Consider the following 15,383-nt stretch of genomic DNA (forward strand, 5'->3'; position numbering starts at 1 on the left):
TTCAATAGCGTTTGGATTTTTCGTTTTCAGAAACAGCAAACATTTAAGTGATGAGGGGCTAGAGTGTCTACTATAATTCACATAAGCAAGCAAGGCATTGCATTGTAAGCAATCAACTAAGTTTTCGAAGTTCCATAAAGCTGAAAAAATTATCAGCTCTTCGGAAACTTGCATTTTGAAAGTGGTGTTCATAATATTTTGCAGAATCCGTAAAAGTAAAAACCAATAATGGAAATAACAGCATTTGATTTTTTTGTTTTCAAAGAGAGCAAGTCTTGAGAGGCTAGAGTGTCCACTTTAATTCATATAAGAAGGCAAGTCATGGTATCATAATCATTCAACTAAGTTTTCAAAGTTCCATAAAGCTGAAAGAATTATCAGCTCTTGAAAACTTGAATTTTGAAAGTGGTATTCATAACATTGCAGAATCCGTAAGAATAAAAACAAATAATGGAAATAACAGCATTTGATTTTTTTTGTTTTCAAAGAGATCAAACATTCAAGTCCTGAGAGGCTAGAGTCTCTACTTTAATTCATATAAGAGGGCAAGTCAGGGTATCATAATCATTCAACTAAGTTTTCTAAAATCATAAACCTGAAATTATCAGCTCATCATGGTAGCAGAAGCCTTTAAAATGAAATCCAATATTGGAAAAAGCAGCGTTTGACATTTTTCGTTTTTGATGAGAGAAAACTCAAGTGCTCAAGTGCTAAGAGGATAGAGTGTCTATTATAATTCATATTATAAGCATTGTATCATAAGCAATCATATTAAGCACTAAAAAGCTGACAGGATAAGATCATTCAATTTTTTTTTCGATAGTGGTATTGATTCAATTGATATTTTATTCATTGTCATTAGTATTGGTATGTTTACAGAATCAGGTATACGTAGACGCAACAAAGCAATTTTTGTTTTCAAATCGAAAGCAATTATTTACCGCAATATATTTTCGTGTTGTCAACTCATTCCCAGCATAAGTGATGTTTTTGTTGCAGAAGGCTTTAAATTAAAAGCCAATATTGGAAACAGCAGCGTTAGATATTTTTCGTTTTCGACGAGAGAACATTCAAGTGATGAGAAGCAAGAGTGTCTATTATAATTCATATAAGCATTGTATCATAAGCAATCAACAATTTTTCCAAACTCAGAAAAGCTGACAGGATAAGATCATTCAATTTTTTTTATTTCGATAATGGTATTGACTCAATTGATATTTTGTTCATTGTCAGTATTATTGGTATGTTTACAGAATCAGGTATACGGAGATGCAACAAATCAATTTTCTGTCAAATCGAAATCAATTATTGACCGCAATATTTTTTCGTGTTATCAACTCATTCCCAGCAGCAGTGATGTTTTTGTTGTAGAAGGCTTTCAAACCAAACCCAATATTGGAAAAAGCAGCTTTTGCTATTTTTCGTTTTTGACGGGAGAATATTCAAGTGCTCGAGGGCTAAGAGCATAGAGTTTTTTCATCGTCAGTATTATTGTATTTTTGCCAACTCATACTTGAAAGCAACAAAGCAGAAATTTTTTGATGTCAAAACCTTTTGATCACTTTTCAAAAAACCATATTTTCACAATTTTCAATAGCGTTTGGATTCTTCGTTTTCAGAAACAGCAAACATTTAAGTGATGAGGGGCTAGAGTGTCTACTATAATTCACATAAGCAAGCAAGGCATTGCATCGTAAGCAATCAACTAAGTTTTCGAAGTTCCATAAAGCTGAAAGAATTATCAGCTCTTCGAAAACTTGCATTTTGAAAGTGTTATTCATAATATTTTGCAGAATCCGTAAAAATAAAAACCAATAATGGAAATAACAGCATTTGATTTTTTTTGTTTTCAAAGAGATCAAACATTGAAGTCCTGAGAGGCTAGAGTCTCTACTTTAATTCATATAAGAGGGCAAGTCAGGGTATCATAATCATTCAACTAAGTTTTCTAAAATCATAAACCTGAAATTATCAGCTCATCGTGGTAGCAGAAGCCTTTAAAATGAAATCCAATATTAGAACAAGCAGCGTTTGACATTTTTCGTTTTTGATGAGGGAAAACTCAAGTGCTCAAGTGCTAAGAGGATAGAGTGTCTATTATAATTCATATTATAAGCATTGTATCATAAGCAACCATATTAAACACTAAAAAGCTGAGAGGAATATAAGATCATTCAATATTTTTTTCGATAGTGGTATTGATTCAATTGATATTTTATTCATTGTCATTAGTATTGGTATGTTTACAGAATCAGGTATACGGAGACGCAACAAAGCAATTTTTGTTTTCAAATCGAAAGCAATTATTTACCGCAATATAATTTCGTGTTGTCAACTCATTCCCAGCATCAGTGATGTTTTTGTTGCAGAAGCCTTTAAAATGAAACCCAATATTGGAAAAAGCAGCGTTAGATATTTTTCGTTTTCGACGAGAGAACATTCAAGTGATGAGGAGCTAGAGTGTCTATTATAATTCATATAAGCATTGTATCATAAGCAATCAACAATTTTTCCAAACTCCGAAAAGCTGACAGGATAAGATCATTCAATTTTTTTTATTTCGATAGTGGTATTGACTCAATTGATATTTTGTTCATTGTCAGTATTATTGGTATGTTTACAGAATCAGGTATACAGAGACGCAACAAATCATTTTTTTTGTCAAATCGAAATCAATTATTGACCGCAATATATTTTCGTGTTTTCAACTCATTCCCAGCAGCAGTGATGTTTTTGTTGTAGAAGGCTTTCAAACCAAACCCAATATTGGAAAAAGCAGCTTTTGCTATTTTTCGTTTTTGACCGGAGAATATTCAAGTGCTCGAGTGCTAAGAGCATAGAGTTTTTTCATCGTCAGTATTATTGTATTTTTGCACACTCATACTTGAAAGCAACAAAGCAGAAATTTTTTGATGTCAAAACCTTTTGATCACTTTTCAAAAAACCATATTTTCACAATTTTCAATAGAGTTTGGATTCTTCGTTTTCAGAAACAGCAAACATTTAAGTGATGAGGGGCTAGAGTGTCTACTATAATTCACATAAGCAAGCAAGGCATTGCATCGTAAGCAATCAACTAAGTTTTCGAAGTTCCATAAAGCTGAAAGAATTATCAGCTCTTCGAAAACTTGCATTTTGAAAGTGGTATTCATAATATTTTGCAGAATCCGTAAAAATAAAAACCAATAATGGAAATAACAGCATTTGATTTTTTTTTGTTTTCAAAGAGATCAAACATTCAAGTCCTGAGAGGCTAGAGTCTCTACTTTAATTCATATAAGAGGGCAAGTCAGGGTATCATAATCATTCAACTAAGTTTTCTAAAATCATAAACCTGAAATTATCAGCTCATCGTGATAGCAAAAGCCTTTAAAATGAAATCCAATATTGGAAAAAGCAGCGTTTGACTTTTTTCGTTTTTGATGAGAGAAAACTCAAGTGCTCAAGTGCTAAGAGGATAGAGTGTCTATTATAATTCATATTATAAGCATTGTATCATAAGCAATCATATTAAACATTAAAAAGTTGAGAGGATGATAAGATCATTCAATTTTTTTTCGATAGTGGTATTGATTCAATTGATATTTTATTCATTGTCATTAGTATTGGTATGTTTACAGAATCAGGTATACGGAGAGGCAACAAAGCAATTTTTGTTTTCAAATCGAAAGCAATTATTTACCGCAATATACTTTCGTGTTGTCAACTCATTCCCAGCATCAGTGAGGTTTTTGTTGCAGAAGCCTTTAAAATGAAACCCAATATTGGAAAAAGCAGCGTTTGATAATTTTTGGTTTTCGACGAGAGAACATTCAAGTGCTGAGAAGCTAGAGTGTCTATTATAATTTATATAAGCATTGTATCATAAGCAATCAACAATTTTTCCAAACCCCGAAAAGCTGACAGGATAAGATCATTCAATTTTTTTATTTCGATAGTGGTATTGATTCAATTGATAATTTGTTCATTGTCAGTATTATTGGTATGTTTACAGAATCAGGTATACGGAGACGCAACAAATCAATTTTTTTGTCAAATCGAAATCAATTATTGACCGCAATATATTTTCGTGTTATCAACTCATTCCCAGCAGCAGTGATGTTTTGGTTGTAGAAGGCTTTCAAAGGAAACCCAATATTGGAAAAAGCAGCTTTTGCTATTTTTCGTTTTTGACGGGAGAATATTCAAGTGCTCGAGTGCTAAGAACATAGAGTTTTTTCATCGTCAGTATTATTGTATTTTTGCACACTCATACTTGAAAGCAACAAAGCAGAAATTTTTTGATGTCAAAATCTTTTGATCACTTTTCAAAAAACCATGTTTTCACAATTTTCAATAGCCTTTGGATTCTTCGTTTTCAGAAACAGCAAACATTTAAGTGATGAGGGGCTAGAGTGTCTACTATAATTCACATAAGCAAGCAAGGCATTGCATCGTAAGCAATCAACTAAGTTTTCGAAGTTCCATAAAGCTGAAAGAATTATCAGCTCTTCGAAAACTTGCATTTTGAAAGTGGTATTCATAATATTTTGCAGAATCGGTAAAAGTAAAAACCAATAATGAAAATAACAGCATTTAATTTTTTTTGTTTTCAAAGAGAGCAAGTCTTGAGAGGCTAGAGTGTCCACTTTAATTCATATAAGAGGGCAATCCATGGCATCATAATCATTCAACTAAGTTTTGAAAGTTCATAAACCTGAAATTATCTGCTCAACGAAACTATTCTGCTTTCGAAGTTCTACTGTCTTCAAAAGACCATCAGCTGTACGACTTATTTAAATTTTGTTTGAGACAATTAAGAAATTTTCATCACAATGATATTCAATTTTCCTTTAAAAAAAGAGGTTAACATTTGGAATTAATTTTCAGACCATTGTTAGAGACCATTGAGTTCAGATAAGCGTATATTATCAATCAAGAAATCGTATTTCTGGATAAATAATTGGCAAGTTCAAGAAAACCAAAGAACTTATAGTTCAGGCAAGTTTTGAGCAGATAGAAATTCTGCATTCGAGATCCTCGGTTTAAATAAAACTCTAAAAAAGCTATATTAGTTTCACTATGCATATTTTTTATGATAGACCGCTATTCGTAAATGTCGCCCAAGAAAATCAATTAGCGCGACGAAACAATGGTTTTAACATGAGCCATAATTCTTTTTCTTTGCCAAACACTAGTGTACCTCCGTAGATTTTCACTTTTATAAGGACTAAATTTTCACTTCTCATCACTTAGTCCTTTGCGTAATCGTTTCCTCTGAAACATTTTCAGGCAATTTGTAAAAAGCAAGCAAGCAATCACTCAATTTAACATAAAAGATTTTCAATATGCACATAAAACGAAATTTCTAACTCTATCAAAGATCATGGCAGGGTCAAAACTGTAATAGTATCAGATAGTACAACAGTATCAAAAGTTAATACCATCAAAATTTTGAATCATCAAACTTGGCAGCCAAGATCTACAATTTCTCCTTCTTCGATATCACTACTCTCTCTTTTATTCTTGCTCTGACTCCGTCGTGCATCACCACTCTCACCTTCATCTGACGAAGCAGACATTGCGGCCAGTATTCGCTCCATTTCTTCCCTCGAAAACTTTTCGCCAGACTTTCGCGGATGCCCAGACCGCCTCTTTATTGACTCTCTTTTAACTTTTTGGATACCTGTTGACTGCTCAACACTCTGACCTGAGCACTCTCCGCTTTTTCCGGTCCCGGCCAAACCGCCTGCTTCTATAAAGACACAAGGATTGCCACCTGAACCGCTCTGTATAATATGCTCCGTTGCAGATTCCTGTTTTCTCAATTGAGCTTTCTCCACAGTGTCCGCATCAGTAACTGCGGAAGGAGTAGTCAGTTGTCCAACCACCGACTCCGCCTGTTTGGTCAATCCAGCAGTTGCGGCTTTAACAGCAAGATTTTTCCCTTGAACATTCCTTTTTGCGCACTCCGGACCTGTAGTGCGCATCTGCTTTGGTGCCGGTTCCACATCCAGGACCTTATTTCCACCTTCCTTGTCCGACCTCTTCTTCTTCGATTTTGGTTTTGACAATAAGGAGAGCTCATTACGTGACCCCGTGAGAAGTTCATGTAAACGAGGATTTAATGGGTCAACATTTATACCGATAAAAAATCATGCTGATGAATTGAACTTGATCACCAACTTTTTTATCTCAAGAAATGAGTCATTGACTTTCTTTTTAAGATCACCAATTTCAGAAGCCGCTACATCGCCTTCAACCGCCCTTTCTAGGTGATTTATTGCCAAAGCTATTTCCTTTTCGGAGCTCTCGAACGATTTCTTAAAGTTATTTTGTAAAGTCGCTAAGGCATACGACGTGTTCAACATTCTTGTTTCGGCAAAGCTGAAAACGGCAAATGAAGCAAACAAAGAGGTTCTAGCAGGTATCTAATACCTACCAGACACAGACAAAAGTTAATCGGTCAAAAAGAACACGAATAGTTCAATGACCGTTTTCATTTCGATCGTTTGATTCCACCTCACCCACTAACACCTGACACCCACGCCCCCCCCCCTCAACACACCCTGACACGCACAAACAAACACTCTCTCACGCACGCACGCAGAAACACACACATCACATGCATATACACACTACTCATCAACCCCCCCCCCCTCACTCCCCCTCCCCTGACTTCACCCGCTCCCCAATCATCATGCCCATGAAAAGGCTAGAACATCCATAGCAGCAGGGAGGGCGACTCCATAAATCACAGAGGGAGGGCGGCTCCATAAATCAAAGAGGGAGGGCTACTCCATAAATCAAAGACAAACTTAAATCAGAAGAACACAAATCAAAAACAAACATCAATAAAAGAGAAAGCACAATGGGAATGATTCGTTAAAACACAATAGAACTACAGTCATACATAGTCATATATTCATGAATTCCACCACTCAACATGGGTTATAGCCAAGCGGCAAACGCACTCGCCTTCCACGCTGGAGATCCGGGTTCAATCCTCTACTCGGCTTCTTTCTTTTTGCTCCACCTAAGCCGGCCAACCTAAACTTCAATAAAACACGGCTCCCTTATGTACGTGTTAAATATGCCACTCACGATCTGCCAAAAAGGCTTTTAAACATGCAGCCCTATGTGTTCACGCGATTAATATATAGATTATTAAAATGATTTAATTGTGCGAGTGGTTTTAGCAATAGATGTATTCATTTCGATTCTGAATTTACAAAATTTATATAACGCTGAAAATTTTTACAAATCTGTAGTCTCTAAAATGTAGCCTTTTCAGGCATAAATAACACTTTTTCCAAAAAAAAAATTAAACTTCAGAAAATTTTGAATTAACATTTTTTTGCTTTTTAACAATTCAAAATAAAATGGTATTAGTTTTTTAATATTTGGTTTTTTAAGTGTTAATTTAAATTAATGATTTCAATCTCTATTTTTAGAGTGAAAAGCGGGAAGAGTTACTCTACGGTCTCAGTTTTAATTCAAGATGCAAATAGTAAAAGTAATATGTTTTAAAATCTTTTGGTTTTTTTTTTCTGGAGAGTTATTGTTTCTTGTAATTAGTAATTGCTCAACAATTAAGAGTTTATTCCCTTCACCCACCTTCGGTTTTACGCACATTCCAAACATGCGAGCTTGAAGTTTCAGCTGCGTCTTTGCCAGCGTTTTTGTTCCTAGGGTTTAAAGAAGGTACTTAAGTTTTTCAGCGCTTCTTTGACCATAATTAATTCGGTGAATTTTAGTCTTTTGGTCACATTTTGGTCATTTGGTGACTTTTAGTCACATTTTTGTCCTTTTTTGCAATAATTACTGGCAAAATACCCATAAAAATTAGATACGTGTTCAATTATAATTTGAGAAAAGTTTGAGCGATTCTACGCCTGGTGAAGGAGTTATGGGGAAACTTCCTAATAGTCCAATTTTGTTAAGCTACCAGGAAAAAATTTACTATAAGGCAGATAGCAAAAATAAACATGAAAAAAGTACTATGCCTTGATTATGTCGTCCCAGCTTTCTGGCTTCTCTGGTGCTGCATTGGGAATGAGTTCTTCCAGGTATCCCGGATCCACTTCAGGGAACACTCTCCTTTCGTGGATGGTCTCCAAGTAGTCCGCTATGTAATCCACCATTTCCTTCCCTCGCACACGGAACTCGGCTGCATCCATCTTTTCTGAGCCCACTTTTTGCTTTGTGTCAGATAAGAATAGGGTTGCTCCAAAGATTGCAAGCTGTTATTGAACAAAAATAGTTTTAATTTAATATTCACAAAAATATCCGTTTTCATCAGGATTAAAAATTGATGGTTTTTAATCAGTATGGATACACTACGATTAATCAATAAATGACAATATTTTTGTAGAAGAATGATTGGATGAGTACGACAATAAAAAATGGGATCTTTTCCGTTTGTGCCCCCCCTCCCCCCCTCCCCCCCCCCCCCCCCCCCAGTTACAGAGCACGTGCCATTACATAGTAAATTACTATTTAAAACATGGCACCTGCGTCTGGGCTGGGGGGGGGGGGGGGGCTGGAGCCAAGCTCATGAGAGAGTTTAAATGTTCTGCCTTGCGCTTGTTTCAGGCTTTTGGAAGGCTTCTCAGAGCCTGACTGAAAGTTGGTATGTTCAGACAGTTGCAGACAATCTTATTTATACTGTCACAGACAGAAAGTGCCAATCTTTAGACTTCTGCGCATTCAAAAACTTTTACGCGTTCTTCGTGCTGTCGAATCCCCCTATGTACAGACTATCAAGCGTTCAGGTCCAAAATTTCGTCCGTTTATGTTCATACTTTCATGCATTCCAAACTAAAGTTATGTGCCCCAAAAAATTGTGCGTTGATTTCCGTTCAAAATTTGTTTATTCAGAATTATAAACGCCAAGATTTTTGTAGTTTAAAGTCAGTTTTGAAATTCCAACAGAACTTGCTACTAGAAATGTCTGGTGCTTTATGTTTTCACATACTTTTTTTCATCCTCATCAAATTTTTGGTCATTGCGGTCGTCATAATCACTCTCTGGCTCGGGAGTTTTGCGTTCCAAAGCTGAAGACATCATCAGTTTCAGAACTGGTATTGCCGTATTCGAAAACTATCACGTGAAGTCATGGAAGTCATAGTCACCAACAAAGCTTCTTTGTTTTGGAGCAGGCAAATGTTGGTTTTAAATCAAAGTGTTCATCCGCCTAGGTCCAAGTGTGTATGTGTTTGTGTGTGTGTGTATGTCTGTGTGTGTGTGTCTCAGACAATAATTTGATGATAACATTTTTTTTCATATCAAATAAACACAAAATAATAAAACATAAAATAATTAAAAGAATGCATGTAATAACAAAGAGGTTCGGTAAGGAACATTTGCACAAAATGTTTCGACACCGCCCATCCAAAATGCAGTTAATTGTCTATCAAACGAAGATGGGATAGAAAACTTATAAAAAATCGAGTATTCAAAAATAACTAGTGTATTATTAAAAAAAGGCGTCAAACTCAAATCACTCAAACTGCCGCTACAGAAAGCCGAGCAGATTTGCCGTTTCTAAGAATACAAGACACGACTAACAGCAAAATCAAATAACAACAACAAACATTCACATTCCTAAAATCATAAACTCGATGTCTATCTGTAGGAAAACTTTATAACAAAGTATAAAGTTACTCTGTTATAAAATGATAAGACCTAAACTAATCAAAATATCCAGTTCATTGTTCATTAGAAAAGAATTGGAACCAGTCCTTAATGAGGCTTGTATCAAGAACACAAAAAACAATAAAAGCAGCAAAAATAAAAGCTACGCTAATATTTTTGAAATCAATTGGTTTCAAAGTAACGAAAACACTAAGACATAAATTGAAATCTTTAAAAAAAATTTGTAATTCGATAATTTTTTTCCAAAAGATAAAAAATGGGAACCTGTACTCATTGAAACTTTTTCACAGGACTACAACAAAAAATCATCTAGTACCGAAAAAAACAAAAAACTCCTACCAATTATCCGAGAATACGGCGTCGAAGCCGTTAAAACTGCAATCTATTCCCTTAAAAACGTTGTCGTTGTCTTGCAATTTTTTTGAACAGCAATGAAGTGATGTTTGACCACTCATTAATGAGACTAGGTAACAAGCAGACAGGAAAAGAGCAAAGTTAAAAACAACGCTTTTGGAGTTCAGGAAAATGATTAGCTATACATTGAAGTAAAAAAAATTATCTATTCTTCTATACAAAATCATTGAGCTTTTTTATCAGAATATATCTTACGTTTACAAAATGAACGTCTCGAAGTCAATAAAACCATATTGAGTTCATTTAAATAATTAGATATGTTAAATTACGCATTCCGCAAATGCTAGCAAGAGGACATGCGTCCAGCAATTTTTGAGACAAACAGATGAGGTAACGAATGACAAAAAAAGCAGAAGATGAAATATTAAAAAAATTCTTTTTCCTTTCTTGAAATAATAATATTTGAAGTCATGAAAACCATCAGCAGGCAACCAAAATCAGTAAACAGTCACATGTGCTCCTCAATAACAAGCCACTGAGAATTCTTATCTTTCAGAAATTCTCATACTACTGCAAGAAGAAAGACAAACAATTACAGACAATTGAAAAAAATTCTATTAAATTCTTCTAGAAAAGTGTGTTGAAGAAGTTAAACCCATTACCCGCTACTTAAAAAGTTATAAGTGTAATTGTGCCTAAGTTCTGAACACCAATAACTGATAAGTGACCTATCAATAATTTGGTATTGTTGTTAGGATAATTTGGCACAGTTAACAAATAGACTTTAAAAAACAGAAAATGCAGATTTACAAAAAACATTTTCTGAAATTAAGACAATCAGCAATAAATGCAAACTATAAAACAGATTCTTGTAATCCTCCAATAGAGGCCCTTGAGACCTGTTTCTTGTATCGAAAATTATTATATTTTGGTATTACTAGGCCAAATTTGGTATTGCTGTTAGGATAATTTGGCCTAGTTAACAAATAGACTTAAAAAAAACAGAAAATGCAGAGTTACAAGAAACATTTTCTGAAATTATTTGTTTTTAAATTCAATAAGACAATCAGCAATAAATTCAAACTATAAAACAGATTCTTGTAATCCTCCAATAGAGGCCCTTGAGACCTGTTTCTTGTATCGAAAATTATTATATTTTGGTATTACTAGGCCAAATTTGGTATTGCTGTTAGGATAATTTGGCCTAGTTAACAAATAGACTTAAAAAAAAACAGAAAATGCAGAGTTACAAGAAACATTTTCTGAAATTATTTGTTTTTAAATTCAATAAGACAATCAGCAATAAATTCAAACTATAAAACAGATTTTTGTAATCCTCCAATAGAGGCCCTTGAGACCTGTTTCTTGAATCAAAAATTATTATATTTTCACAAAAAAACGTCATATACAGACAAATATCAAAAAAGTAAAAAATCAAAAAACGGGTCTCAAACTCATTATTACCATAATCATTTCGCTGTTTACTTTCAAATTGATAAACTGCGCTAATTTCCGATGCCAATACTGTGATATGTGACACGTGCATGTGATCAAAAATATGTATTTAACGAAAAAAGAAAAAAAAGAACAAAAGAAACAAAGTTAAGAAGAACTTACATTTTTTAGAAAAAATAATTGTCCAAGTCATGACAACCATCAGCTATCATTTCAAGTCATGAAACAGGTTCCTTTTTTCCAACAGAAACCATTGCGACCTGTCATCAATGAAGAGATTTCATAGGTTTACAAAAAGAAACTCAATTTTTTTTGGTAAAAAACAGCCTTCGAAGCCGTTAAAACTAGAAATTCATTAAAACTAGATTTACTCAAAAACGTTTTCTTTTGATGTCAACTATATGATTACTTAGTAAAATTGAGACAAAAAAAGAAAAAATTCAGAGCAAAAGAACTCTTTTTGAAAGCAATCATATTTGAAATCATGAAAATCTACCAGCTTTAACTTGAAATATCTAAAATTGTTGGTTTATTCCCCCACAGACTGCACTGAGACCTGCCAAAAATTAGGACTTGTCATATTTTTAAAAACGAACTGCGAATACAGATGAAAGTCAATTTGTTTGCAAAAAAACCGTTGTCAAAGCTAATAGAACCATAATCACTGCTCTAAAAAAGATAACTCAAATTACCTCTCATTTGGATGCAAAATGTGACATTTGACGTGTGATTAATTAGACTAGGTATCAAAGAGGCCAAAAAAGCAGAAAACGAAAAATTTTTTAAAAGCGTCTTTTACGTTTCCTGTAAAAGTAATATTTAAAGTCGTTAAATCCATCAGCTAACAAATAAAATCGGTACATCGGGCTCCATTGTTCCCCCAGATAAACATTCTTGAGATCTCTCACTATTCAAAAATTCTCCTACAATTGCAAAAAAAAAGGCAATTCAAGGCAAAAGTAAAATATATTCCTTTAAATTTATTGCATTAATTGCTTTTAAAACCATAATCTGTTCCCTGTAAAACTATAAATTCAATTGTGTCTATTCTTGAACATCCAAAAAGTGATACTGTGGCAAAAGTGATCAATAGGGTGATAATATGGCAATAAAGTGATTGGATAATGTGGCAAAACCAGAAAAAGACATAAAAAATGGTCACTGGTCAAAATCATTTCTTTTTGAAACTAGAAGTTGTGACGCCAGAAAACTTTCACTTAAAGCGTAAATGCACCATAGAGAATAAAATTCAATTATTCTGAAGATATTCTCTGCCTTTGTTGAGTTTAAACTGAAAGTTGACAACAAATAATTGAAAAATAGCAACAAAGCTCTATAATCGCTTGTTTATTTTGAAGTGAGTTTAAATGTCAAAACGAAAAAAAAGCTTTCGACCAAAAAATTTATAAACATTAACTGGCAGTTGTTCATGGAGCCAGTTCGAACTGTCAACAATGGGTCTTGATATGAAATGTTCTGTTCTTCAATGGTCACAACAATAGATAGTTTTTATAGAAAAGAAAGACAGCCACTGATTAGATTCCAGTTTATTTTTGGATTTTAGAATTTCACCATGAGGTCAAAACAAGACTTGCTTAAACTCTTCGGACTTTATAAGAATGCTATGGTTATCGGGATATTCTAGCTGAAAAACCGCAAGATTTTCAATCCAGGAAAAATTCACAGAGAGCGCAGAGGTTAATTAGCCCTCTACTGAGTTGTAACAATTTGTGTCAGTAATTTTAATGTTTTCAATTCGGGCAAACTTTAGCAAAATTGACTAAACAAGCTTTCTTCTTTCAAATTTCGAAAAAGGCTGATTTTTTATAAATAGGTAGCAAAATTTGGGCAAAGATTTAGATGAAAACTTTCTTTGACACTCTTCCATTCTTACAAAACAAACCAACAGCTTTTTTTTTAAACAATTTTACATATTAATAGCAAAACTGACAAAACTATAGTCAAAAACAACGGCAATCCGACTATTATTTATATGAGTTTAAACCTCATTAACTCCCTGAAAAAATGCGAAAGTGGAAGAAATCTTTTTATTTTCAAATTCTACGCTGGTCGGAATTTCCAATGATGCCGCTCACAGTTCTCTACGGAGAGTATATCGATCGGCCAAAATTGACCGAACAAAAAACCCCTTTGAGTATATTTTGTCTGTTCGTTCAAAGTAGGTTTTAACTTCTTTCTCATAAATAACTTGTTGTTTTTGTTTCAGGAAAAATAAACAGTTGACAGCAGCAGCAAGTTTTCATATAAACAATCTTTTGGGGAAGCGTTTTTAACCCCTCTTTAATGATTTATCAAGAAGTGTTTTCCAATTGCCAACAAAAATATTCGAACATTAAGTTAACAAAAACATTCAAATATTTTTTATGAAGGCGTAATTTAAAAAAAATTATATTTAATAATTTGGATGTTCTGCAAGGACTCTAATTGATATTAACGAGATATTTCTTCTTTACAGTTTTCATTTTTTTTCCAATTTTGTGCCTCCCTCAGGAAATTATATCAAACAGTGCGAGCTGATTTGCACTAATTCACTGTTTTCTACCTGTATTAGAACACTTTGTCGTTAAAACCCTGCCTTTATTTTTCAAAAAACTATCAAATGAAGAAATTGTTGCATATCAGATATTGGTAAGTAACTGACTTAAATGTTATTTTGCGGGAAACCCAAAACAAGAAAACGTCGAAAGACCCCCCCCCCCCCATTTTAAATGGTCACAACTTATAGCCCCCCCCCCCCCCGCCCCAAAGGGGGAGCAACAATTTCATGGAGGGGCTATAATAGGAAATACCCAGATTTTCTTTACTGACACTTTGTCAAATCAACGACTATCACACAACATGCACTTGCGTAAAGCAACATTCTGTTTAAATTTGTTTCGCCGAGCTTTAACGACAATAAAACTTAGTTGGGTTAGAGTGGTCCTGAAAACTAATTTTTACCTGAAGGTTGTTGCTTCAATGATCGAATTTTCAAATATTGTCCGCGCAACTGAACTCCAGTAACCGTATATCCTTATCAGTAAATTATAAATTCAATATGAAACAGATTGTTTTATATCATACGATGATCTTGCTTTTGTATACCCTCTCAATTATAATTGCAAAATGGGTAGATTTGAAACCCTTTGGAATAAATTTCCACAAATTAGCGCCAACATATTCTGATTATAATGAAGTACCTGCAATTTTTCGTGATTAAAGGAGAGATTTGAAAATTTTGATAACTAAATTTATAGCTACATTCGCAAAAACTTCGTTCAAATTAATTAAAGCCATAATTAATTAAACCCATATTAACTGATAAAGTTTTTTTATATATTATCGTGGGAAAGGTCTGTCGTTGTCAGGAAACGATAGCAAAAGCTTGAAAATCACAAATTGTCAATTTATGACTAGAAAGTACTCTGAATCTCAAAAATCAATAATCTTGATTTGAAATCACTCAAATTTTATTAGTATTTTACATTTGACAATAAGATATTATATATGCGGCGTAATTACAAAACCAAAATCCTTACTATTTTCTAAATTCCCAGAATCAGGAGAAGTGTACCACACACACACTCACACTCACGCACTCTCTCTCTCTCTCACACACAAAACCACACACACACACACACACACACACACACACACACACACACACACACCACACACACACACACAAACACACACACACACACAAACACACACAAAACCATACACACACACACCACACACACACACACACAAACACACACACACACACAAACACACACAGACGCAAAAACACACACACAAACAAGCACACACGCACACACAAACACACACACGCAAGTACACACGCAAACACACACACACACACACACAAACACACACACACGCAAGTAGATACGCAAACACACACACACACACGCACACACAACCCCAAACACACA

At 34.1% G+C, this 15,383-nt stretch overlaps 1 protein-coding gene across 1 annotated transcript in view; it reads right to left on the reverse strand.

The window, feature by feature from the left end:
- Nucleotides 1–14,491, reverse strand: part of LOC142335330 (aromatic-L-amino-acid decarboxylase-like) — a 90,226-nt gene extending 75,735 nt beyond the window's left edge. Inside the window, exons 1-2 of the mRNA XM_075383780.1 lie at nt 14,407–14,491; nt 7,986–8,222 (exon numbers count right to left, since the gene is read on the reverse strand). Of these exons, the coding sequence (XP_075239895.1) occupies nt 7,986–8,159 (174 nt within the window). The 5' untranslated portion in view covers nt 8,160–8,222; nt 14,407–14,491. The remainder of the gene's footprint in view (nt 1–7,985; nt 8,223–14,406) is intronic.
- Nucleotides 14,492–15,383: the final 892 nt, after the last annotated feature.

This window comes from Convolutriloba macropyga, chromosome 2 (genome assembly GCF_964194025.1).
Source record: "Convolutriloba macropyga chromosome 2, txConMacr16.3, whole genome shotgun sequence".
NCBI classification, from domain to species: domain Eukaryota; kingdom Metazoa; phylum Xenacoelomorpha; order Acoela; family Convolutidae; genus Convolutriloba; species Convolutriloba macropyga.